At 48.8% G+C, this 26,150-nt stretch overlaps 1 protein-coding gene across 7 annotated transcripts in view; it reads right to left on the bottom strand.

Annotated features, from left to right (window-relative positions):
- LOC142585349 (cyclin-dependent kinase 16-like) overlaps positions 1-26,150 on the bottom strand; it is a 186,321-nt gene that overhangs the window by 14,116 nt on the left and 146,055 nt on the right. For all 7 annotated transcript variants that reach the window (XM_075696054.1, XM_075696057.1, XM_075696056.1 and 4 more), the window contains 2 exons: positions 6,522-6,649; positions 2,538-2,657 (listed from right to left, as the gene is read on the bottom strand). In XM_075696054.1, coding sequence (XP_075552169.1) covers positions 2,538-2,657; positions 6,522-6,649 — 248 coding nt within the window. The remainder of the gene's footprint in view (positions 1-2,537; positions 2,658-6,521; positions 6,650-26,150) is intronic.

Genomic DNA, 26,150 nt, shown 5'->3' on the forward strand with positions numbered 1-26,150 from the left:
ATTATCTCATTTTGCCGGTTGCAGCTACATTGCACTGAATCTAAAGGTTTCCCTTTGCTTGTTAACTATTGGCTGAGGGACTATGATAGACAATGAGAACTGAAATCTTGCCGGCAAAGAAACAGAGCAAAAATTATCAGGACACAAGCTCAATTTTTATGTTACTAGCCGAGAAATAAAGTCAAAGAATTTCTGATTTTATGGTTAAAGTAGGTCCAATGTCAGTTTAGTATTACTGAAAACCAACAAACCAACAAAGAAGGTGAAAGAAATAACCCCGCAGTGGAAGAGCAGTAGTGACATCAATTTATTGTGACACTGCCACAGTACAGGCAGGAGTGTCAAAGGCACTTTCTACAAATGAGATGCTTTACTAAAGTGTGTGTGTGTGTGTGTGTGTGTGTTGTGTGTTGTGTGTGTGTGTGTGTGTGTGTGTGTGTGTGTGTGTGTGTGTGTGTGTGTGTGTGTGTGTGTGTGTGTGTGTGTGTGTGTGTGTGCGCGCGCGCGCTTACATGTGTATTGCAATGGTAATGCAATTCTCAGCTACCACAGCTTGCTTTCAACAATTTGTCTCACTGCAACAGTAACTTGCAGTTAAAATGACTGCACAGTGCCAATGTCATGATATGGAGAACATTTGTTTCTCCATTAATGCTATTAATGATGCTCCAGCCTTTAATGGAACTTAAAGAATTCCACCTTAAAAGAAAGTTCACCGTGGTATAAGTGCAAACATAGGCCAAGTAAGACATTCCTTATTTGTGTCCTTTAATTAAATCGGTAAAGCAAGCCAGAGCTACGAACGTGAGATGGCTAGAACCTTCCAAAGAAAATGGCAGACTCAAGAAAAATGCAAGAAAGGCAACAACCTTCTTTCGAACCTTCTTTCATGACCAGACATGCTCTCTAAATGTGATTAGATATTATGGTGAACTAAAAACATTTCACTGTGACATTAAGTTCTTTTTGTAAGCTCATCTCAGTTTACTTATTACATTAAGTTCCTGCATCTCTAGTTCCTTGCACTGTTTGGAAATATCCATACCCTAGCTAAACCCTTGTGGCAGCTAAGCAGGAAAAATATAACTACAGGCACAAGAGCCCTCTGTACATTCGCGGCATGCGTCACCACTGTGACAGCATGGTGGCAGTGACAGCGCAATCACGTTGACATTATGACAATGGCACAATGACTAGCATGTCACCTACACAGGGTCAAATGCCAGTTGGACTGACGGACTTGACATGACAGTGAAAAAAGGACTGAAAGCTGAGCGAACAGGTATGTGTTCATTGCAGCCACCCAAGCAGCGCCAACAGCTAAGATGGATGACAAAAGTTTGTCTTCACTGTGGGCATAGTTTTAGAGGCAGATACTGAATAGAGACCATCAACAGATGAAAAGAAAATCTGTAATAGCAACTGCTCTGAAAAGTAAGCCTGGCGCACATGTTACGGCATTCCTTAAAATATTCCCACACTCTCGTTCGTGCTTAACGTATTCACTGCGACGCAGGTAACAGGTGGATCATAGCAGTTATTTCCTCTGTGTGGCTGCACAGGGGCTTTTCTGCGATTTGCAAGCATCATTTTTGCTAGAAATTAACGAAGAGGAAAAGTTCTTGTTGCTTCTGATCTAACATGCCGTGGCACGATCTCTCTGCTCCTTGGAACAGGTTTAAAAGGTCACAATTTCCAGGTGACCCACCGGTGGGTCACAACACGCTGAAGCAATATGACAAGTGACACACCGGAGGATCATCACGCACATGAATCAAGACTTCAAAAAGTGCTGCTGCAGTGAACCTGTTAAAGCGACACTAAAGGAACGTACTAAGTCAACGTGGACTGTTTAAATACCATTCCCGAAACCTCACAACACTTGTTCTGTGCCAAGAAAAAACTTCCTTTACGAGAAAATTGCATTTGAAGGGTCAGAATATCTTTTTTGAAATTAAGATCTCCCGCCATCCAACTGGGGGAGTTGCATTCGTTGCATACGCCATCGCCACCTTTTGCTTATGGTTTGTTGCCATCGGTGAGTAAAACTGTGCCCGACAGATGGCGGTGGCGAGCCAAGACAGAGTGGTCGGTTCGCTGCTGCAGCTGCTTTTTGGTTAAGTGGCGTAGACTATTCGAGCATCCCGCGACATCACATAGAAGTTCAATTCGTTGCTAATTGCAGTTTGTGCGAGTTTCGCAAGCCAGCAAACCTTGCGCAGCACTACGCAACAACGAAACTACTGAAATCCGAAAGCGTGGGCGGAGCAGAGTCGAGCAAAAACAAAACCTTTTGACCGCCTCTGTCGTTTTCAAGGATAACTTCAACGAGTTCTTTTTTCTAAAATTAAATAGAACTAGGCAAGTAGCATTTTATTTCGTCTTACAACACAAGGATGTTTTTTGCAACGATGTTTTGCCAAACAACTCATAATTGGCCCATTAATACATTCGCAGAAGCTCCATCTCTGTAATTTTCCCTTTGTTGCTACAGAAAGTTATCTGCGTTTATAAAAACATAAGTGATGGATACATACCAGAGACTGCCTTCGGATAGACCTACTGAGAGGGCCATCCAGGACCTGCTGCTGCTTGTTGAGGAAGCTCTCGGGAAGCCGCAGATCAGCGGGTAGCGACAACCGCTTGCTGATGTCGGACTGTGCAAAAAGTAAAGAGAACGCCAGTATTAGGGACACACTGAACCTTTGGTTCAAAACAGAAGGGAGCCCCTTGTCTCATCGGACCGTAAAGAATGTGGCAGTGATTGGGCAACAATGAATAGAGACTCTAGCTTCAGGCAAAAACTCTCTATCGACCACAGAGAAAGGCTGAACATGTTAAAGCAAAAAAGTGATTTGCTAAGCTTAGCAACCTCCTTAATAAACCTGCATGCCACCAATGCTTCTCACCTGCTTCTACAAAGCCTTTTCTTCATTGCTACTAACTCCATCTCATACTTTGCAGGCATAAACAATACGCAAAAGTCTGTAAGCAGGTTTTCCCAGAGCTAACATTCTCTAACCAAGAAGGCCGCATTCCTTCTAGTGGAACTGCTAAAGTTGAGACGCACGTTTTGGAAGCCTGAATGGTGTTGGGAATGGATAGTGGTAGGAATGATGTCACTGACCCCACTTGGCGATATTTCAATTGCTCATGCTAGGCCAAAGTCCACCATCTTTGTTGTGTCAAAGAAGGTGTGTGGAAAAGCGCACTTGAAGGTTTTGCATATTGCCTATACACAGGAGCTACGCAATCAATGCAGCCATAGAATTCTCATTTCGTGTGTTTTTCATGAGGAGTTCCTTATTTGCGATGCTTTCTACAGAATAACTACACTTAACATACCACTACAATTACAAATCCTGGACAAACAGTTCCGTCAAATCACATTATGTGCGTGCCTTCATTATGTTTTGGTCACAATCAGGACAGGTGTGCTGCAGCGACTTACTGCAAGAAGGCAAGCTTGTTCAATGGTTAATAGGCTCAGATTTAAGACATCTTCAATGTAATAATTATGTCATACTTCACAACATTAAAGATACGAGACTAGATTTTACATAGCATTACATGATCACAACATTAAAGATATGAGACTAGATTTTACATAGCATTACATGATGAATACCTGTACGTTCCTTCCACACACAACATGCAATTTTTATTTGTGAAAGTGAACGAGAAAAAAATCTCTCTAGCTGTCTTGGCATTGGCTGATAAGTGTTAACCAGAGTATAGCATCCTTCACTCAAGCCAATAACAACTAACCATCACCACTGTCATTCTCTTTACGACCACACCAGCAAAAGCGAAATTTTTAGAGCAAGACCTAACCAAACATGTACAACTGGCAAGCATAGTGGCGAGCCTGGCCCTGATGTGAGTACAAGCGTGTCCTTCTAAAAACGCTTCAATGATTCTGTCGAAAACAACATATAGAACAACGCCCCCCTGGCTAGAGTAGAGACAGGATCACACAAAAAAAAAAGTAACAGTCACAACAGCACAGACAACTGTGCAAGAGAGAGTGAATGGAGGCATGGTGCGTGTCTGAAGGCCAAGTGACAGCAGCGCCGCCTCCCTAACAAATCCAGACAGCTGAAAACAAAAGGCGGCACACCCTGCGCTGTCATTCCCGCCTCTTGTGTCAAGTGCCTCTTGAAACTATGTTCCTCACTGGCATTCCTGTTGATCCATTTCCATATGCAGCCCAACAATTCCACTCGCTTTCCATCCAACTTTCACATACAGTATCCAATAAAGGTACAATACGAATCCCGAGTCCTTTTACGAGAATTATGTGTGAATTTCTTATCAGTTTGTTGACATGGTGTAAATGGGGCTCTGCAAGAACAAAATAAGGAAGGGGGTCAAGGATCTCAGAGACTAGTGTTGCCATGTGGGCTTGTTATGAGCTGTGTCTCTAGAAGGTCACATGAACATAGAGTCCTCATCTTACTTGTAGTAGCCCAAGATCTAGGGGACACCAGCTAAATCAAAAACAGGCCTTGTCTCTAACACACATCGACCTTTTATCATGGCATGTTATCCAAGCAAAGGGGGCCGTGCCCACTTTCACAGCTGTCAAGCTCAAAGAGGTTCAAGGGGGAAATGGAGCAGGAAGATGAAGTGGGTCAAAAGTAGAAAGAGTAATGAATGGGAAAGGAAAATAGACACGGAAACCCGAGTAACAGGCTTCAGTCTCTTCTACTGAGCCAAGTGAAAGAGCAGAGCTGAAAGATGAGCCTGATAGCGACAGGAATGAAAGGGCTGTGTAAGTGGAGATTGGGCAACTGCTGCCAGGGTCAAGCAGTCACCCAACACCAGAAACGCTATTCAAGGACTGACTGTGCTGGCCTCATTACATTAACTTCTGCGAAGGACATCTATGCAGAATGAAGATGCAACTGTTTTGAAATAAAACATGTACTGAAGGTACACCATGCAGGCAAGTACTGCTCCATCCAAAGCTAAAAGTAAAAAAGAAAAAAAAGAAAGAAAGACTTGCTGCCATGTCAGAGGCCTCCCATGAGACGTCAGTGGCTACAGTGCTCTGTTAGCAAGAAATGACACGTCCAATGCATAGCTGCTGTGGTTGCCATCAGATCAGCAAGATTGTAGAAACGACTGTGAAATGAGATTTTTTAGAACAGCAGTTGCAGCTATGGTGAGCTCAATTTCATCAACTAAGATACAGAACTGAGAGGAAAGAAGGTTGGCTATTTAGTAACCAGCGTTGCAACAAATTTTTGTCACTGTCACCACAACAACAAATGAACAATGAATGACTGTGATTGAACAGCACAAATCAATTGTTATCAAAGCAATGCTCATTGATCTGACCCCACAGTTCTTGCTTCTCCTTGTTTATGTTTTGCTAGTGAAATAATTAAGGGGAGACTGCCACAGTATCACATAGGCCAGTTTTCCCTGAATCTGCCAACGCCAATGTGTCCTGCCTATGGTGCAGTAAGAATGCTCACCTAGTTCAGCCGAATCATATTTATGTGGAACTGTCCTTTTTCTTTTTCCCCTGTCCTTTGACTCCAACAATTTGTGCAAACTATATTCTGAAGTGCCATTAAACATTAAGTCACCATTGCATTAATCACCAGCCTATTTACGTTCACTGCAGAACGAAGGCCTATTCCTGAAAATTTCCTGATCTCCTCACATCTCCTAGTCGTCCGCCATCCTTGACTGAGTTTCCCCACACTTAGCAACCCAATTCTGCTACTCTAGTAGACCACCAGCCACTTTTATCTATGCTTTACATATATGTTCCTCTAAATCTCAACTAGAATACTGGATATCCTGATTTACTCTCTGTAATCTACACATCTGTTTTATGAAAGGTGCCCTAGTGCAATAGAGGCAGGTGTAAACACTTGGATAGCCCTCTTAGGCAATAAATCTTCACACTAAGTCCTAGTCACCAGCGAACACAAAAATAAAAATGCAAGTTTACAAGGCTGCTAAGTCGGTGAAGAATTCTTTTGAGATGTGTTCACAACTTTAAGGTAGGTGATGCAGTGATCAAATATGAGACTAAAAAAAATTAGTAAAACAAGGAGACAGGGCACGGTTTACAAATGGGAAGAAAAGGAACCAACAAATTTCAAACTGACTGCAGGATGAAGAGGGCAAGACTACAATGTGCACTGAGCGTTGGCTGAACAGAACTGTACGACAGATGTGAGAAAAAAGCATGACCCTATGCTCCATCTCACAAGTTGCTTGTAGCAGTGCGGAAGGTACGAGGTGTACACAAGCAATATACTTGAGCAGTGTAACATAGTTCCTGGCGCAACTGTCTGATTAATGGCAGAATTAGAGAGTTTTGTTTTTGCTTGGCACATGATACATTACAACGATATGCGACATGTCGGGACCTTCGCGCACGCATGTCGTGCAGCGCTAATGCAGCAGCCGCTGAGCAGACAATGCAGCGCTGACGAACACATCTCGCGGGGCATTCGGGTGGAATACGGCTATCAATAAATAAAAAATTTAAATTTTACCTGACTGGTTCTGCGGTTGTTGTTGGTCTTGGGCCGAAGCCGCACGGGCGAGATGACTTCGTCCGAAGCACCGGATGCCTCCTCGCTCTCGCCATCAGAGCCGATCCGGGGATGCTCGTGAACAACACCTGCACAGTAGAAAAAAACAACAACATGTTAGTTTCCAATATTCTTTCACTGCACTGCGAGCAGTAAGTTGCTACAATAATTGAATAAGCAAGAAAAACAACTTCTTTCACAAGCGCTCTGTCGGAGTTAGGTGGACGGAAATTTTTTTAGGCTTGACACTTCTACCATCGTGTAGATTCCCATAGGAATTATATTAAGGTACATTTATGTGTGTTGAGAGTTGATTTTAATAAACACGTTAACTATGAACTTTACAATGTAGGATTCATTATGAACAGCTGCATAAAAATTTTCTTTTCCAGCAGTAACAAGGAAAGGGGAACCAATCGAAAAATAGAAAGATGCATAATTCAAGGAGCATGGATGTAGTGCTGAACCACGTAAGCCAGGCAGAACAAGCTGTCATGTAATGGTAGGATATCTTGTATAAAAAGTATAGCAGATTTTAACGTTTCTGACATCTCATAGAACAGGTGTAGATGGCTACTGCTGCTACAATCATTAACCATTCTCAGTTACACATACAAGGTTACTATTTTAATGATGTGTGTTAATTACTATATGGATGGCCCCCCAAAGGATGGCATGAGATGCATAAAAAATGCAATGATGCTATAATATTGTTCTGCATAATGCACAATACTAAGAACAAGCTGTGGATATCTTAGCCAAGAATAATTACAGCATTGCTGCTACAATGAGTAATTACAGCATAACTAACATTTTGCTGAAATGCAGACTGATACTAAGAAAAATATTTAGAATGAAAACAATACACCAATCTACTAAATTTTGCTTTAGTGGTTCAGCATTATTCCTACTATGATTTCAGAAAGTATCACATGTAAAAAGTAACCTAACTGCTGCTCAATGACCAGGAAAGAGAAAAAAAAAAACGCCCACAAATTTTATTTACCTTCATTTTTACATGACCGTATCATCTATAGCATACACCCTATGCTAGTAGTATTCAATTCAAAACTTCACTTACAAGAACACTACTTTCCAGAACAATAACTATCCTATCATTCTGATTGATCATTCTCATCAATAACCACACAATGAAGCGGCATAACAGCAGCGATTCTAACACGGCCCGCATTCTGCGCGCCTGACACACTACAAGGATGCGCCTGCCACGATATCCAGCGCGCTTACGTCTACCACTCCATCGGCTGATAACACACAATTGCAGGCACAGGAAACACAGTCAACTCCACGATTATCAAGAGCACCGCTAACGAAAACAAGGTCACAGCAATCTGCTGCGGCACTCTGGCCAAAGAAATGGGAGTCGATCAATCCAGTTTTGAGAGCTCTGCAAATACTCAAGGTGTTCTGGTAACCTCAATTATCCGAAGTATCAAAACAGCATGTGTAGGCCTTTGTAAAGGCGTTAGACACTTGGCAGAATACTAAGCCCATATAGGTGAGGATTGCTTGCAGTTACAAGGCAACGTGTAACAATTTAATTTGACTGAATGACTGATTACAATAAAACAAAGAGGCAATGATGCGAAGCATCTGTCTCGCAGCTTTTAGGGTCATAGAGTCTGCCACAAATACTACTAGTGCAAATTATGGTGGCGGTGTCTGGGGTCTGCAAGCATGGCAGTTCAGCCGGCATGTGATGATGGGGCAGTATATGGTATTGCCTAAACTCCGACCTCCTGGATTCAGACACTGTTGTAACTTTACAAATTTGTCATTTTCAACAAAATATTGCACTAGAAATGATACTAGTCGCAATGATTATGCAGGTGCATGGAAACTTAATGCCGTGACACGTGTAGAATATAGCTTCTTAGAAATTTAGAACACTAAAGGATAAGGACACATCAAGAACAACTTAAGCCATAAATGCAAAAGACAAGACAAATCCATGTACTAATCATTCTTATGGCAGCTGAATATTTCCGGCACCAGAATTTCCTCCAGTCATTTTCTCTAGGAAACTACCTGGCCTAATCTGACCCAGAGTTACCGAGCACGCCATGCTGAGCAGCGTGAACCATAACTCTAACCTGATTAACCTAACCTCACTGCATAAAATATCCATAGAATGTATAGTCCTTGTCACTCCGGGTGAAAAAAAAAAAAATACCACAGGGCTTTTTCCCTGAAAAAACTGTTATCATAGCAAACCCATATATATGTTACAACTAATTAAAGTGACACTGTTTGCACGCAGGGCTTGTCGGTATCATTCTAAAACATTTATTAGGTGCAGTACACCATACGACAGGCAAGAGATATAGACACAAGGCAATAACATTCAACAATGCATTTTCAAAGACATTCTTTGACATTGGAAAGGTGTTGTAGGAAGTTAAACGTCTCCGAAAAAGACTTTGTTAAATGTTAGCGCTGTATGTAAGTGTGTCCTTATCACTCTTTTGACGTGCGTTGGGCTTGTGATGGGCTTGTGACGTGCGTAGGGTGCATTACACCTAAGCCCTTTAGTATAGCTAGATAAAGCTGCACTATATCTGTGCACTCAGAAACACCATTTTTAAGAAGCAAGGGCACCTCCCTGAACAAGAAAAGCATGATTTCCTGCTTCTACTCTCACAAAGACAGAGTGCCAGCAATCGTCAAGCTAAACAGCTCCGCATTCTTCGCAAAAATAAGAAAAGAAGACAATGACAGAGAAGTGTGTCTACAGCTGGACGATTCTTTGAATCTCATTTGCATGCAATTCAGCCCCAGCCTTCACGACAGCAGGCAACGCTGTGGCAGCCAATTTTTCTCGAAGTTATGTGAAGCAGGCCTGAGACAATAATAAGGAAGGAATGTGCGGACAATGGAGGTCTGCGTTAGAGGACCCAGAAGAGGAAACAGGCCGGCTGGACAAACAAGTCGGCGATAAGGAAAGCCGAACTGAGCGTGGAGAATGAAAAGCATGTGTCCTTCGCTTTGAGAGGAACAGCAACCCGCCGATTGTTTTCTGACCGTCATGAGACACAAGAAAAAAAATATAACCAAAAGGCCTATAAGCAGGAAAGTTTCTTTCGTGACTACCACCAATGCTTTTCTCCGCTTTCTGCTCTCTCTTTCCCTAGATAGTCTACAGATGAAGCGAATGGTAGAACTTAAAAGTGGTCTGCTTTACGAGAGAGTTTCATGGTGAGAGACATAAGTGTCAAAGAATATCACATAAGTGGTCATGACATGTTTTTATGAGGTGTTAGAGTCAAAAGGGTCTGATTTATTTTAGGACAGGCATCGTACCTCAGAGTGAGATGGTGGCGCTACACAAATGCAGGGTGGAGTTAGCTGCTAGTTGTTAGCAGATGACAAAGGAGGAAAACGTTAGCTTTAATCGCCAGGGCCTCACTTGGTCAAATTGAGAACCTCTAGTCAACAGTGAAGAGAGGTGTTTGGAAACGTTGATAACAATACCAATCAGCAAAAAAAGAGAGCAATACCTGCTTTGCCAAGAGCCATTATTACATTAAAATTCAACTTCTTTTTTTTCGTCCCTCTTCTTCCCTCCCTATTCATACTATCTGCACAAGTTACAAGTACGTTTAGCTTCTGAAAGTCCCCGGCAGTTCACGATGACAAACCGAAGAGACAGACCCCTTAATTTCATGCAAAACCTTAAACGCGAAAAATGGTATATGAGCAACGCGTTTAGCAATCCTTCATCAACGCCTACTGCCCCACATCCGTTCACCCTTTTAATATCCTTCTTTTTTTATATAACCACGGAAATAGACGCAGTGCAACATCCGCCCTTTCCCGCACGCAATACCGTTATAATCGGCGTTTCCAGATTCGGGTTCTGACGCTCGCGCTGCGCCGCCCCCCCCCCCTCCCCCGCGCGCAAGAAAGCAAGCGAGCAGGCGCAGAAACCTCCTCTCTCAAAGGCCCCCTTTCCCACGCACGCAGCCAAGCCAAACCGCGGCAGCAAAACTAAAGCCAGCCTAGCTAGGCTAACTACACAAGCTTCCCGGCTGTCGCAAGTATACGCGTTTAAACCGCCGAAATGGGTCAGCGCTGCTTCGTCGAGTGCCCGCCTCCGGAGTACATAATAAGCAAAACAATAAAACGAAATAAGGCCGCGCCGCCGGCTCGGTGCACGCTTCAGACCACAGCCCTGTCGGGCCGTGAAAACGCTCTTCGTCTCGGTCGCCCACGGAGCGTCAAGTCGGTACGTCGAGAGCGCAGGCGCCCGCCTTGACGTCGTTCCCCTTGAAAGACGGCTTCGCCCTTATGCGCCAGTCCGGAGGCGGCTGACAGACGTTGAGGGGAACCGGGGGGGCTGAACCTGAAGTGCCAAATCTCGCGCTCGCTGTGTGGTAGGCAAGCGATCTTAAAGGACGCCGTCGCTGCCCTTGGCGAAATAGGTCCATATTATTTCCAGCCGAAGCCGAAAGCGAGGGGAATCCGTGGCGCCAAGGCCTGCGCTAAAGGTAAAAAGCGAACGGTAAAAAAGAGGAGTTGCAGACGGCGGAAAGGCCGAGACGCGCGCGGCAGTGAAAAACGAAACAGCATTTACGCCAATGCAGACCACCCAGAGAGAAAGAAAAAGGTGGAGGGTAGCAGGGACCCAGCGGGCGAAACAGAACGCAGAAAAAATCGAGTAGGGCAGGAGAAAGCTTTTTCTTTGCGTAGGGCAGGTGACACTCGCCGTGTTTAAGCACACACACTTTACGAGAGAACCCGACGCTTCGTTTGCGTGTCTTCATGTAGTAGGGCAACAATTTGCTCATAAAAGCGAGAGCGCGACAGTTCCCCCCTCCTCCCTGCCCCCCCCCCCCAACTTTCTCTTGCGGCAGGTTGGTTTTAACTTGTCCGCAAATGCACCAACTTTCACGGAAAAACTGGGTTACCGCAGACGTGTATGGCAGCGGTAACGCCGGTGGCGACATCTCGTGACAATTTGTTACAACGCGTTAGAAGTGTTCTGTGAAAACAGTTCCGTCTACTCTCTGGTTAAACTCTGCGCTACAAAGGCGTCACCACCAGCGTTGCCACTGACCATCCACGTTTCCGATATACCGGTCATCCTTACGTAAAGGTAGGGGACAAGCTAAATCCAACTCCGTCGGTTTGCGCGTGAAAATCCAAGACATCGTAGGCTACTGTGGATTGCGGCGCCCACACAGGGAAAGCGGAGAGTACAATAAAGAAACGCGCGTGCAAGACGACCGAAACCGCACATGACATCACACCCCTCCCCCGTCCCTCCGCAAATTAATATAGGTAGCGGGCAGCAGTGGGGGGCTGCCTTGCGCAGCTCCGGGCCCGATGTCTTGGAGGCCATGCTTTGGTGGGCTGAGAGGGTTGGGAGGGACTACCGTGCGTAGCACCCTTCCCTGCCCCCTCTATCGTTCCTTCAAAAGGCGAAAAGGAAAGTTTTCACCACCAACCCCACCGCCACCCACACGACTCTCCAATGGCTGCTCGCTACATACAACATACGAAGTTGCGCGGCGTACCGCAGAAGGCTCCTGTATCGTGCATCAACTCGAGCAGAGCCGGAAAGAACTAAAAATGGGGCGGGCATTGGGAGAAGACCCACAAGTGGCCTATAGACGCGCCAAGACTATAATATTTGGGGTTTTACGTGCCAAAACCACTTTCTGATTATGAGGCACGCCGTAGTGGAGGACTCCGGAAATTTTGACCACCTGGGGGGTTCTTTAACGTGCACCTAAATCTAAGCACACGGGTGTTTTCGCATTTCGCCCCCATCGAAATGCGGCCGCCGTGGCCGGGATTCGATCCCGCGACCTCGTGCTCAGCAGCCCAACACCATAGCCACTGAGCAACCACGGCGGGTGCGCCAAGACTATATATACACCCCAGCAGCCGACGTCACTGCCCGCGACAGCGCAGTCAGAATCGGAAGAGCGTGGCAAAGGATGTGGAAATGACTTCGCGTTGGCGCCACGCAGTGTCCGCAGTAAATCTGTGCAACAGTGGGGCCGCGTTTCCAGAGCCGTACACGCGAGACTTGTCACAACCAACGATCCTCCGACATCCAAGGCTTAAGCATATCCCAAACTAGCTTTACGTTGAAGAGGGTGTATAACATATCTCGGGCCAGACGGTAACACAGCGTGCGCGCTTACGTTGCGATTTCGCACGCGTGCAAGAAATGGTTGTTGTTTTTTTAACGCAATAAACGGAGTTGAAAGTGAACAGTCTGTGCCCCCTTTTTCGTGGAAGTGGCCCGCAGAAACAATCTCTTAACTTCAGTACGCATTAATTGCCCACAAACTAGCACAGAGACCCCCACCCCACCCTCCTGCGGCGTGGTCTCTGCTAGAGAACGTATACGGGAGGCTATGCTTAGCACTAAGAGCTTGTTTGTAAACGCATCGCAGTTAACGGAACATCGAACACAGCAGCGCCGGCGACGCCATTTTATGACACGTCTACTGCATTTGCAACGGCAACACACGGCCCCCGAAAGCTAATACTGCTGGTGTAAAATAAAGCGTCGGTAGCAACGTAATCGTTTACGTGCAGTAACTTCATTACTTCTGCTTCGGCGATAACAGTTACGCTACGCAGCAAATTTTCAAACGCGTTGTAGGATGTCGCTTACCGGAAGCTCTGCTATACTGCTGTCCACGGCCGAACAGGAGAGCTTTAGGGAGGAGCTAAAACTCTCTTAAAAATTCTGTCCCGCGGTTTACAGCCCGGCGCAGCAGCGTCATACTCAGCAACGCACTGCACGGTTTTGCTGAGGCAGACCGGAGAAGAAGCGGACACGGGAGCAGCGGGAACCGCGGCCCATGTGGAAAGGCAACGAAGCAGCACAGCGCGGGATCGCGCCGTTGCCCGGCCAACCGATCCACCGAGCGGAGGCGGCGGCAAATAATGCGCTCCCTTCTCCAGATCACCGGTGCCGGCGCGGAGACGAGCAACGAAAAAAAACGAGAGAGCAGAAGAGAAATTGGCCGGCAGGCGTAGAAGGTCTGGCGAAATTGGCGCGACGTTAAAGCGCGCAGTCCCTGGACGCCGACACAAGTGTGGGAGAGAGAGAGAGGCCGAGAGAGAGAGAGAGAAAGATAGAAAAGCGCAGCGGCGTAGAAACAGAAAGTCGATACGGCTTAGAGCCTCGCTCATCCAGAAGAGGAGGTGCAACGGGTCAGCGAAGCCTGACAAAAATCGGGCCACGGGGGCCAGTAGCGAAAAAGGGAGCGCGCGCTATCCCCATTTCGACGAGTAGGTGCTCCCGCGGGCAGTCTCTCTCTCTCTCTCTCTCTCTCTCTCTCTCTGCTCACAGTCTTTTTTCCCCATCTCGACGAAGAGGTGCCCGTTGCTCCTGCGGGCAGCCTCTCTCTCTCTGTCCTCGCGGTCTTTTGCAGTTCACTGCTGCTGCTGCTGCTGCTGGTAGCGGTGTTGCGCGGTTTCGCGAAAGCGAGAACGGAGCAACACAGAAAGAGAGCTCGCCGGGAAATCGGGCGGCAGTAAAACGACTGCAGGACAGGAGGCGGGTGTGAGAGCGGGTGTCGAGAGAATTTTGGCGACGCAAAGAAGCCACGGCACCCCGCGCACCGGTGGAAATGGGATCTCCTGCTCGGTCGCTCGCTCGCTCTCTTGCTGTGTCACCATCACCGAGCGAGTAACCGCCCTGCCTACCATAAGAAGCCAACAAACAAAGACACCCAAGGAGAACACGGGAGAAATTACTTGTACTTACTAAGGTGAATTAAAGAAATGATAAATTAATGGCAACGAAAGTGGATAAAAAAAAGAACAATGTGCCGTAGCTGGGGAACGATCCCACGTCTTCGCATTACGCGTGCGATGCTCTGCCTAAGCAGAGAGGCCCGAGCAGTGGCGTAGCTAGGTCGTCTGGCACCCGGGGCCCATAGGTCTTCTGTCACCGCCCCCCCCCCCGCCCTTACGTATTCGAGGAAGGCGAGGATATCGACAATTTCCGGGTTTCAGCACCAGTACAGCCGCCTTGGATACAGCACACATTCCCCGAGTGCCCCTTTCCTTCGCTTTCTTTCCCAGAGATCGCGAATGCAGCAAATATATACACGCTGTTTTTTCCTGCGCCAAATAACACAGGGTGCTGCACTGATAACGTGTGATAAGCCCATGTGCACATATTCTGTCAGACTGCAAGGCTTGGCAGCCAATACATATGCGGCATCGTGGAAAATATGACTCAGGTCACAAGCAACAAAAATATCTTTATAATAAAGTTTTAATTATCAATTTTAGCGGCAATAATGCATTTGAAAAATTGAAGCCCGACATTCATATCTCGCCCAACAACAACTTCACAAAAATCGTCGTAGGTACTATGGCACGCAGTATTTTGTCTGTGGGCAGCCCTGAACGAAAACGAAAATTAAATTGTTTGTAAATGACGCTGATCTCCCCACCCTATTAGAAAACGCTACCTGCCTCCCCGCTGCGCGGGCGCCAATGCTATGACAATTACGAGTTCTCGTCATTCTGATCAATAAAGCCTTGTTTTCATTTGCTGCTATACGGACAAACGTGATTATCCGAGCTGCGGTACCACGGCAAGATTGGGAACAGAATAGAGCACGCTTCGCGTCGATTCTTGGCGTCACCATAAAAAAATAAAGAAAAGGCCGCGATGAAGCCCGTGCCAGCGAAAGCTTGCATTACTGTTCGTCTGCATTCGCAATGGAGAGGATTAAGGGATCAACGTCACTGGTCCACTATTTTATATTTCTTTCTCTGCTGCCATATACTGGGCGCCTCCCGCAGTGCCAAAGTACTGTAGGTTGTAGCACCCAAAACGATTTTGTTTAAGAAGTTTTTGTTGAGTTAATAATATGATTTTGAGTCCTCAATTCTCGAATTGAAGTGATTACTCTATAAGTACTAATTACGGGATTATTAAGGATATGGTTATTACTTATCTGCCATATTTTTCGCGCTACCGAGTTCCTAGTAATCAGAAAAAGACATAACTTCATAGAATCTCGATCGGGAAATATCCTTACAAAATTCACCTTTTTTTATATAAAATTCTGGGCAGCTGATACAGACACTGTACTTGTGACATGAAGTCACACAACAACAACAGTTTTCTGAAACTTTCGAGTGTAAGAAGGAAAGCGTAAAACATAACGGCAGGTTTCGCCGCGGCTTCTCGGAGCGAGCGGGAGAGGCGAAGTAAAAGCGAGCCGGACATCGCGGCGGGCCCGCGACTACAGCCTGTCGAGTCATACGCCGCCAAACTCTTCGGCCGAACCGAGTTTGAAGACGATCCAGAGAATCCCATTCGCGACTTTTAACGGCCCCACTTATGCAACGTCGCTCTCTACGAACGCTTCGCCGAAAACGCGAGCGCTGGGCGCGCTGGTTGAACGCCCTTTTGCTGCTGCCTTTGCTCGTCTTCGCTGCGCGTTCTGAACGGAAGAGGAACCCAAGAGCCCCAACGCCTTACAACGCCTCACTGTATGTTTAGCGACTCCTGCTCCCAGCATGAACGCACAGCCCGAGCGCACCCCACATGAAACGTTCCGCTAAGGCGAGTAGTTGAGCGACCATTGCGCGAATTAAATTTTTTAGCCCGCACGTTCGTGCAATTATTTCGTGGGGTGTTGATAGAGCTGCAGCCGACAATTCTGCGGCGCAACGCATCGGGTGCATCAGCTCGGGCTACTGGATACCGGAGAATTCTTTGCAATTTGCGCCCAGTCAAGCCGGCGGAAAAGGGGTGTGTTCAGGCGTATATGACACCCCCCCCCCATTGGCCCCTTGCACCCGGGGCCCACGGCCCCCCGGCCCCCCCTGTTGCTACGCCACTGGGCCCGAGAAAGGAAGTGGGCCAGAAAGCGAGACAGAGCGCGAATGGCCAGTAGTAAGAATGACGGCAGAATGATGACGTGCGTGCCAGACGACAGTAAGAAGAAGAAGCCGCGTGTCGACACGCCGCCGTAAGCATACGCGCTCAGCTGAATCGGAAGGCGGCCAAATTGGCAGCGCCCCGCGTCTTCATCCACCACCCAGAAGGAGCTGGCCCATTCGGCACCGACGCTTCTTTCTTTTTCTTTTCCGCAACCAGTGACAGACTCCACGGACTACCCCCGCATGTCCCCTTTCTCACCCGGCAGAAGCAAAAAGCTAGAACGTGTCTTCTTGACGCGTGGCGTCAAGAAGACACGTCAAAGACGTCATTCCGGACGCCGCCACGTTCGGGAATTACGAGCACAGTAGCCGTCGCGGCTTTATCAAATTCGCTCCGTATCCAAAGCTTTGTATCCAAAGGTTTGTCCCTAAACGTTGCGAAATGGTGTCACTATACGGACGCCACGTTAGAGTTCCGCCGAGCACGGTACGAAAAAGTTGCCTTCGCAGTTCGACCCTCTTCAGCAGGGCATGGTCATCAACGGAGGTTCTAAGATGGCGTTCGTGACGTCACGTGCAAGCAATCCTGAAATGATGCGATCTCACGACACCATCTCGGAGCTCCACAAGCGCGGAAATAGAATGGAAAGAAAACCGTGCTGCGTCTCAATCGAATTTGCCCTTCTGCAAGAAGGCACAGGTAGTCATGACGATGGAGCCATTTCTCGAACCTCATTATTTCCAGCTTCTGTGGACCAAGCATCACAACAGATGTTCACTCTCTTTCGCTGTTATGAAGTCCACGAAGTTACGCTGCTCAAGTTATACATTCGCCCTAGAACCTTCTCACTCACACCGATTCCTTTCTTTACCTGAAAGAGCAAGTTATATTGCGCTTCCTGTTTGCATGGAGGCCTCTTGCGGGTCATACGTGCCTCAGAGATGTGCGTCGGCTGGCGTTTCACTCGCGATAGCAAGTTATACTTCAGGTTTGCAGCTGTTCGTGTCATCCTGTCCGTAGCCCCTTGTGAAACGAGATTTCGGAGGCAACAACAGTCATTCGCGGAGTGCGTTCGTTCTAGACGGCGCCGCAAGTCGGCGCCGCAGTAGACCAGAGGCTGCACAGAGGCGCGCAGTAATTGCCAAGTTGCCAAAGCGCAAGTTCGTCAAGGCGACCCGAAGCTGCGACTGATGAGCAAGAATACGTATACGCCAGCGGCACCTTGCCATCGCAAACCCTTTCACTCGCAGTCTTATGAGAGAAAAAAAAAACTTTTGTTATTGTTGCTGATAACAAAGCCTTCGAAATTAGGAGGTGCGCGCGCTCGGTGGACACGCTGTTAATGTTTTCCACCTCGAATTACGCCCGGCTCGGACATCGCGCCGCGCGTTCCCGCAGAAGCACGGAAAAGCTCTCCGGGTCGAGCACCGCAACACGCGCGAGTGAAACGAGGCGCTCATCGGGACACACACTGCTTTGAAGAGGCCGCCCGCCGCCTCACCGCTCCCAACGGCGAGGGGCGCCCGAAACGAGCGAAGCCTAAAGGCCGCCCCACATTCAGCGTTTCTACCGGCGTTTTTTGGCGTTGTGTCTCCCGGCGTGGTCGCATGAACGGCGCCAGAGAGGGCGTCCAGCCACACGAGCGGCACGCGGACCAGCGCCAGCGCAGCGTCGCACAATGTGACCAGATTTATTTTACCAGATACCCCCTAAGCTAATTGTGTAATATCAATGAAAAGAGCTGTCATAAGTATTCTTCAATGCAATACTTACGCCTTTTGCATAGTTTTACGCTAAATAAAATATTCAGGGCTGTGTAGAAAAATTACACAAGGCTAAGCTTCAGAAAACTGGCAGCAATATCGGCGTGAACATCACGAGCGGTCGGCGCGTCGGCGTGCGAAGCTGAGCATCGAGGGTTCTTTATTCTATGATAGAGGGGGAAGTAGGTGCTTTTTATTGCTAGACGCCATACGCCGCATCATGGAAAGAAGGCAGCAGCTTTTGCTGCTAAAAAAGAAGCTCCTGCTTCTCATTTGGTACACCCGGCAGGACGATGGCGGTGACTTCAATCCACAAAACGTTTTTTTTTAACACGATTCTTGTGTTCCTTGTGTTTGGTCTGCCACAATATCGGCCTTGCTTCTACAATGGCTATAAGAAGCTCGTTATCGATGTTCGCCGGTAGCATGACTGAAGCAACCAAACAAACAGCAATGGCGGCGCGAACTGCGAATCTGCGGAAGTTTCTTGCAAGAGTTGCCCGCAGCGCGGCCACGCCCTGCCACGCGCTGATTGGTCGGCGCTGTCGAGCCGCTTCCGACGGCGGCGGCGAGATCTGGTGTCCCTTGAGCACGACGTTTTGGCTTGGCGCCAGCCTCAGCGTCGACGCCGAGCGACGCCGGGTGACAAAACGCCAGAAAACGCCGGGAAAACGCTGAATGTGGGGCGGCCTTAAAAATGCGGGCGCGACCCGCTGAATCAGGCGCGATGCGATTCGCCGGGGTTGCCGGCGACTACGAGCGCATTTTCCTCCCTCTCCAGGCAGCTAATGGAGTGCCCATCGAGATCGGCCACGTGCCGACATTTTTCTTTCGTTCTTTCTTTTTTTGCTCGCATCCTACGCGCCAGTATATATAGTCATCGCCGTATTATATATAAAGCAATCAGAAAAAAAAAAAAAGCAACAGCCGTGCGTGCGAACAGCTCCACGCGCCGTGTGGTTTAGCTGACGTCAGCCTGATTGACGGCTCAGTCGCCTTCTGCTGTCGTCATCACTGATTACCTTAGTTCAGGCTTTCGTAGGCAAAAATAAGAAGGGAGAAAGGGGAGCCGCGGAGAGCCAATTCTTCTTGCTGCTGGTTCATTTCTGTTGAGAATAAGGCGGGTTGGGGCTAACGCTATTTTGGTCGGCTAACCAAAACCGCGTCCGCGGGACTGCATGCGGGGTGAAGGGGAGAAGGGACAGCGGCGGCTCACTGGATTTACGCAGTGTCTGCAGTATTGAACGTTTTGGTCTATCGCCGTCATGACACTGTAATAACAGTTCTCATCAGTTATTCATCGCGATACAAGGGTGGATACCACACCGAGAGCATCACACAATTTATGAGTACAGATCTGCAAAACAGAACGACGGCATAAAAGCAATTTGTAACATGTGCATAAATCGATGTCACTCTACAGGTTACATCGCTCGCTCCTCAGCGCGAGCTCATTGCCCGAGACAAAAAAAAAAGGACGGACGAACCGAGAGTCCCGTCAACGTTATCTTCCACGTCGCGTTCACAGGATGCCTCGCCGTTCCAAGTGAAGAGTCACGCCGGATGTTCTACCGCCGGAGTCACTACCACCAGAAAAGCGATCGATCAACAACACGCCTCCAGGCTACGATCTAAATTAAACGTTAAAAACAGCATTCCTCCCATTTGGGAGAACGAGGTGTTTTTCCCCCCCGATCAACACTACTCGCAAACGCCGGTGAAGAATAGAATAGGCGATCTAGGAAGCGCATTCAAACGACCCGCTTAATTACTGCACCAAAATTGTTCTCTCGCTTTACAATGCGCAAGCGCGCTTACCCCCCCCCCCTCCCCCCCCCTAGTTTTCTTCTTTATCTTTATTCGCACGACAGGTTGTTGTGGCGGCGCCGCGCGCAATGGAATTCACGTGCGCGCCAAAAACACAGCCCCCCGTTTCTCCCTCCCTCCCTCTCTCTCTCTCTCTCTCTCTCTCTCTATTGCCTCTACTTGCTTCTCAAGCAGCGCGCGACGCCGCCTGGACGTCAGTGTTGCCAGGAGCAACGGCAGCGTCGCCATAGCAACGACCCAGAGGATCGCATCGCCATTTTTCTTCCTTCTTTCGCGTCATTGCTGCGGCTGGCTGTCGTACCTCAACGACGCGTTCATCGAATTTTCTCTCTCTCTCTCTATCCTTTCTTCCCCATAATTTCTTTCTCCACTGGGATTCATTGCCCAAGGCGCGAGGCCCCCCCTCTCCCTTTCGTCGGGAGGACAATCCCTACAGGCTCCCAAACGACCCCTTCTTCCGCGTCGCCTCCACCACCTCACTCTCGCGGTGATGCCTCAGTTGCCTCCAGGGCTGCGCACAACATCAATCTGTCCATCTCCGTGCTGCTCGCGCTGAAGCCATGAAGCAGGAGCCTGAATCGTCCCGGAGATGTCATTAATGCGTCGCCAAGCCAGTGCCGCGCGAATTAGGTTTTACGCCCCCTGCTTTTCTGTACACTCCCGACTCTGCCGTGTCACCCCATTAGGCGCATTAAAGGACGCGATGCGGCGGATTTGCACGATGTTCTCTGTTTGCCGAGCTTCTGTCTCCACATCTGAAGACGCCTTGCAGTTTTTTTTTTTGTTTCATTTTCCCCCCACCATGCTCCGAACGAAATGTACACAATCGTCTTCGCTGATGCCTTGCAGTTTTTTCTTTTTTCATTTTTTCGCCACCATACTTTGAACGAAATGCACAGAATCGTCTTCGCCGAACGCAGTATAAACATAGACGTGTCCTGGCTAACTGGAACGCCGGATCGCACAGCACTCGGGATTATAGTTTCGCGCGGACTTGCGCTGGCGTTGCGTAGGAAGAAAACGCGCTAAATATTCTTCAGTTTTCTCTGTTATGCGATCGGAAACTCGCAGCGCAAAAAAAAAAAAGAATGCGAGCGAACAAACAACAACATGACGGAGGGCTAGCAGCATTTGCGTCAATACAGTCCTATAGTCTCGTAACATCATGAAGAATCGTAACAATTTTATTATACAACTTCACACAGTGGTAATGGGTGGTTGTGTAAGGAGGTTCCGAGTCTTGTGGCTTCCATATACCCTCTATCAGAATATTCCCTCATTTCTCAATTCATCTGGAATGATTGCAGGGCACATTATCTATGCCGCCTCCACACAAAGCTAAAGTTTTTCGATCTATTCACAACGCAAGACTACACCGTTTCTTATCATTTGCTACTGTTCTTGCGCAAAATAGCCTAGGCAATTCACTGATACAATGCATCGGACACATTGTTTCGCCTCAATTACTTGAATGGAAGACAGGACAGGGACGTTTGAAGCGTAGATAAAGACCAAATAATCCTACTGCTATAGTTCTCACAATTATGCAATATCCTTTCGTCTACACTCGCTTAATTAGCACCCCGTCGGCTCTATCGGAATGCAAGGAGAAAGTGATACGATGGTAAACAAGGCTTAGAAACCTGTTCGTATAATCAGAGTTAGTGTGCAGAATTTAATGAGAACAGCGCTAATTACGTAATTTTCGGTCTTTTATCAGCTCATCAAATCATTTTCCCGTCCACTAACAGCAATACGAAATCTCTGCTCGATTCTAGGTGTGACTTCTTGTGAACAACCATAGATGACAGCAATGAATTCGTTCTCTTTCCGAACTCCGAGCCTATTCTTCCGTTCCTGTTCTATTTTCGCTTATACGCCGAGAACCAGCGTCCTTAACGACTCCTTGAAAACGCCGAGAGAGAGAGAGAGAGAGAGAGAGAGAGAGAGAGAGAGAGAGAGAGAGATTCCGTAGCAATGGCGCGCCTTTCATTTGGGGCCCCAGAAAAACCGCGTCTCCAAGAAATTATTATTATTATTATTATTATTATTATTATTATTATTATTATTATTATTATTATCATACGGAATTTACGGCGCAATGGCCAGGGATGGCCAAAGAGCGGCATCTCCACGAAATGCTGGACGAAGAACGGCAAAAAAGAAAAAAGAAAAAATGCTGCTCCCGCGTGGGAGGAGTGAAAAACTCACGTGCAACGTTAGCTGCAGGGTACCACAAGAAGAAGGTGCTGTTCGCCCGGTATAAGCGAGGGATGAAGCCATCAATCACACCCCCTCTCCCCTTACCAATGAGACGCTCACCCTCGTCCACATCAGCGGGAGACAACGAAAGTACCTACTAACGAGGAAAGGGAGATGAAGGCACGGCAGTAGCAGTGTAGAAGCAAAGGAGGAACTAAAGACATGGGAATAAATAGAGATCGCGCGGTGGCAGTTGAAATCACATTAGTCAGGACCGGCTTTCCCTCCACACACCCCTTTCCCCTTCCACCCGCAGCGACAGCAGCGTCAGTGTCTCAAGAAGCACGTGAAAGCGGACGCAGGAGACGCGATAACGCCGGAAAATAAAAATAAAAAAGCATACACCGCGCTTCGCGCGAGGCTGATTTCACAAAGGAACCGCGCGCCAACGTTCGCGCTTTGGACAGAATAAGAACGGACAAAAAAAAGAAAAAAAAAAGGCAGGAAAAAGGAAGCAGAAGTAGTGGGAGGGACAGAGAGCGCCCCCTGTAATGGTGGCGAAATGAAGACAGCGTTAGAGGAGGAAGATGACGAGGCGGACGGGAGTGACGGCGAGAAAAAGGAATGACGAACTCCTTTCATCGCGAGACCACTACCGTCGCCAATTTCTTAGGGTTGATGCCCTGCGCAGCTACCCCATCTCTCTCTACACGCGTGGGAGAGAGAGAGGAAGAGAGAGAGATATTAGAATAGATGGCCCAGTGGGGCCTCGGCTCCGGTTATAATGTCAGCAGCAATAGGCAGTCACGACCGCTATTCGTTGCCAGTCGCTCTCTCTCTCTTTGGCTATATATACCAACTCGACACAGACAAAAAACGGTAGCGGAAGGAGTGCGTGCGTCAACTCAAACACCGCGCCCCGCGAACACAAACTCGGTGCAGTCACAGCGAGGAACGAGGATAAGTTGCGTGCCACGGAGAAATAAGAAGGAACTCCCCCACCCCCCGCCCTCCCTCCTTTGGCGTGCACGCCGCTAAATCCAAACAACCGGAGCCGAGAACGGGAAGATTAAGCGACGACGGACAATGCGCGTGTCACCACTTCCCTCTGGTTACGTATCAAAGGGCAGCAGTCGTAGCATTCGCTACACTGTACGGAATTACCAGTGATGCGGAGTATCACGAGACCCCTGTCGGGGAGGCGAGGGATACACAAACCCATTTCTTCCGCGCGTCGCAAACGAAGCGTCGAAGAAAGCGGAGGCTCGCTTCTGAGTCACGCCATTTTTAAATAGAGCGCCGCAGCAGACGTTCTTTTAAAGAAGCAGACGCGACAGACGACACGCTCGGGTGGCAGCCGCCGCATCCTCGCGTTTCTTCTCAACAACGCCTTGACCTTCTCTCGCTCCTTCCGAGAGCGCTATTTAATTGCCGCCGGCAGTAACGAACGATGCGGGGAGACGGTGACACACTCCAGACACTTGTGTGCGCGCGCAGGCGCGTCCTTTGTAGCTGCGAGCGAGTCAGACGCGGTTGCGTCACTTCGGAGGTGGCGGTTTCGAGCGTTCGCACGCTGCCGACACCGCGGCGACAGACCGTGGGAAAAGGGCACGGTACGCAAGGCCGCACCGACCGTGTTTTATCCGCCCCCGTAGTAGAAGCGTTTCATCGACCCAGGAGGTGGAAGGGTATGGAAAAAGAAGCAACAGTGTTTTAACCATCACGCGATCCGCTTACAAAGTATGCGCATGCGGATGGCCGCTAACGCGCATCGGGAATTGCAAAGCAGGAAGGTCAACACACGCACGCACGCGCAGATTCGCATGTGCGCGAGCAGCTAAGCGTGCACTCTGTGCTGAGCAGACGACGCGACGCGCTTGAGCCAATATAAAGAAAGCAAAAAGAAAGGGGGGAGGGGGGTGTTCTCTCTTCCTGGCACGTGTGAGAAGGGCGACGACGGGCCTCTGCCGCCGGACATGCCGGCGGGACGCAGAGAACATTCTCCGGCATGTCGATCCCGCCCTCTCGTTCCAGGAACACGGGTGTCTTAACACAACAAAAGCTGCCCCTATGCAGGCTCCTCCAAAGCGCGCCGTCGTCGCGCGCTACTCCGCGCAAGTTAACCACCTGCATTTTTCTCATTTTCTTTCCCCATCTCCACACGTCCATCTTCCTGCAGCGTCTACATTAAGTAACAATGCCTCGGAATGTCAAGGGGGAGGAGAGAGGAAGGAAGTGGGTGGGGGTAAGCGTTCCGCCAAATGCACACAGCACAGTGCCCGTGTTTCGTGGGTCGTGAGGAGACGCACTCATAACCAGCACCGCGCGTAGCACTGATAACCAGCCTGCGCATACCCGTACGAATTGCAAATGGTGGGAAGCGCCTTCCGAGGAACAGCGCATCACAAAAGGACCTCCCCAAAGCCGTGCGCGCGGCCCATTCCCTCGCTTCCAAATGGATCGATGGATGGATCTTACGAACACGCCCCCTTGAAGCGGGGAGGTGGCGGGCTCGTGCCACGAAGCTCGTTCCTTTTTTGCCGTTCTCGGCTGCTTGTCGCCTTGGTTACAACAAAGCCATTCCGCCCGCACGAGGCTTTCACCTCAGTGGCTAAAGATTTTTTCTGTGTGCACGGACGTTTTTCGCGACCACACCACTGCACGCCAAAAAATTGAAGTCGTATTCAAACCGCACTCCCCGAGTCCAAGTCACATCGACGTCGCACCCAGGCTGCGCGGCCGGGAATGCGATGCGCACGTAATCAAAATCGATAACGTCGGCGCGCTCTTCTTCGTTTTGTTTTATTTAAGGCGCCGTTCCCGAAGGTGCGCGCCTAGATTTCGCGAACTCCGAAAATGCAAATTTTTGCACACGTGCGCTGCAAACTACAAGCCGCGCCTCGCGAGCTCGCGTAATTTAAACACTTTTCCGCCCCACGCAAGCGGCGCGCCAAGCACGTTGAACAACGGCCCTTCGCAAATCAACATGATTTTGGTAGGGGGCGACGCGGCACGCTGTTGCGTTTCGCCTGCGACACGTGGTTTTGCCGGCGCGACTGCGGCGGGGCGGCAGACATTTTGGCCCGATCGTCGTCGCCGCAACACTCATCGGCAGGTGTTTCCAGGCGCGACTGCGGCGATGCGACCGCAAAAGATCATCCTCTCATTACAGTCATTGTGCCCGAAACAGGCGATGCCAAAGCAGGGACCATCCTCTCATTCCAGTCATTGTGCCCGAAACAGGCGATGCCAAAGCAGGGACCATCCTCTCATTCCAGTCATTGTGCCCGAAACAGGCGATGCCAAAGCAGGGACCATCCTCTCATTACAGTCATTGTGCCCGACCGGCAGCGCTACAACAGGGTGCTACGAGATCGTTCTCGACAGGGTGCTACGAGATCGTGCTCGTCATGGTGCTACGGCATCGCTACGACAGTGTGCGTCACCATTAGCCCATTGTACATTCACGTGCTCGTCTTTTGAGGGGTTCCTTCTTGCCCTCAACTGCGAGAGTATAAAAACAGCTGCCCCCGGACGCAAAAGAGAGGGCTCCGATTTCTTCTGCTGAGTAAAGTGCTCTCCCGTCTCTCTACTTCGGTCAACCTGACCGCCAACTCTTTGCGATGTTAAAATAAACAAGTTGTTTTGTTGTTACCAGTCGACTCATGCTTTGCCGGGACCTTCGGATGCTTCCAGTTGTACCCCAGGCCGCCAGGCCAACGCTACCCTTGGGGCTTGCGACCCAGGTACAACCACGGGCGTCAGCGCCGAGTTCCCAACAGATCGTACCAGCAGTCCGATCCAAAACATCTGGTTGGCAGCGGTGAGATCGCCTCCGACTTCAAACAACTGTCTGCCAGCGGTGAGATCGCGACAACGGAGGCCAGCAGCGAAGAGATGCAG

The sequence above is a fragment of the Dermacentor variabilis genome, chromosome 6 (assembly GCF_050947875.1).
Source record: "Dermacentor variabilis isolate Ectoservices chromosome 6, ASM5094787v1, whole genome shotgun sequence".
NCBI lineage: Eukaryota > Metazoa > Arthropoda > Arachnida > Ixodida > Ixodidae > Dermacentor > Dermacentor variabilis.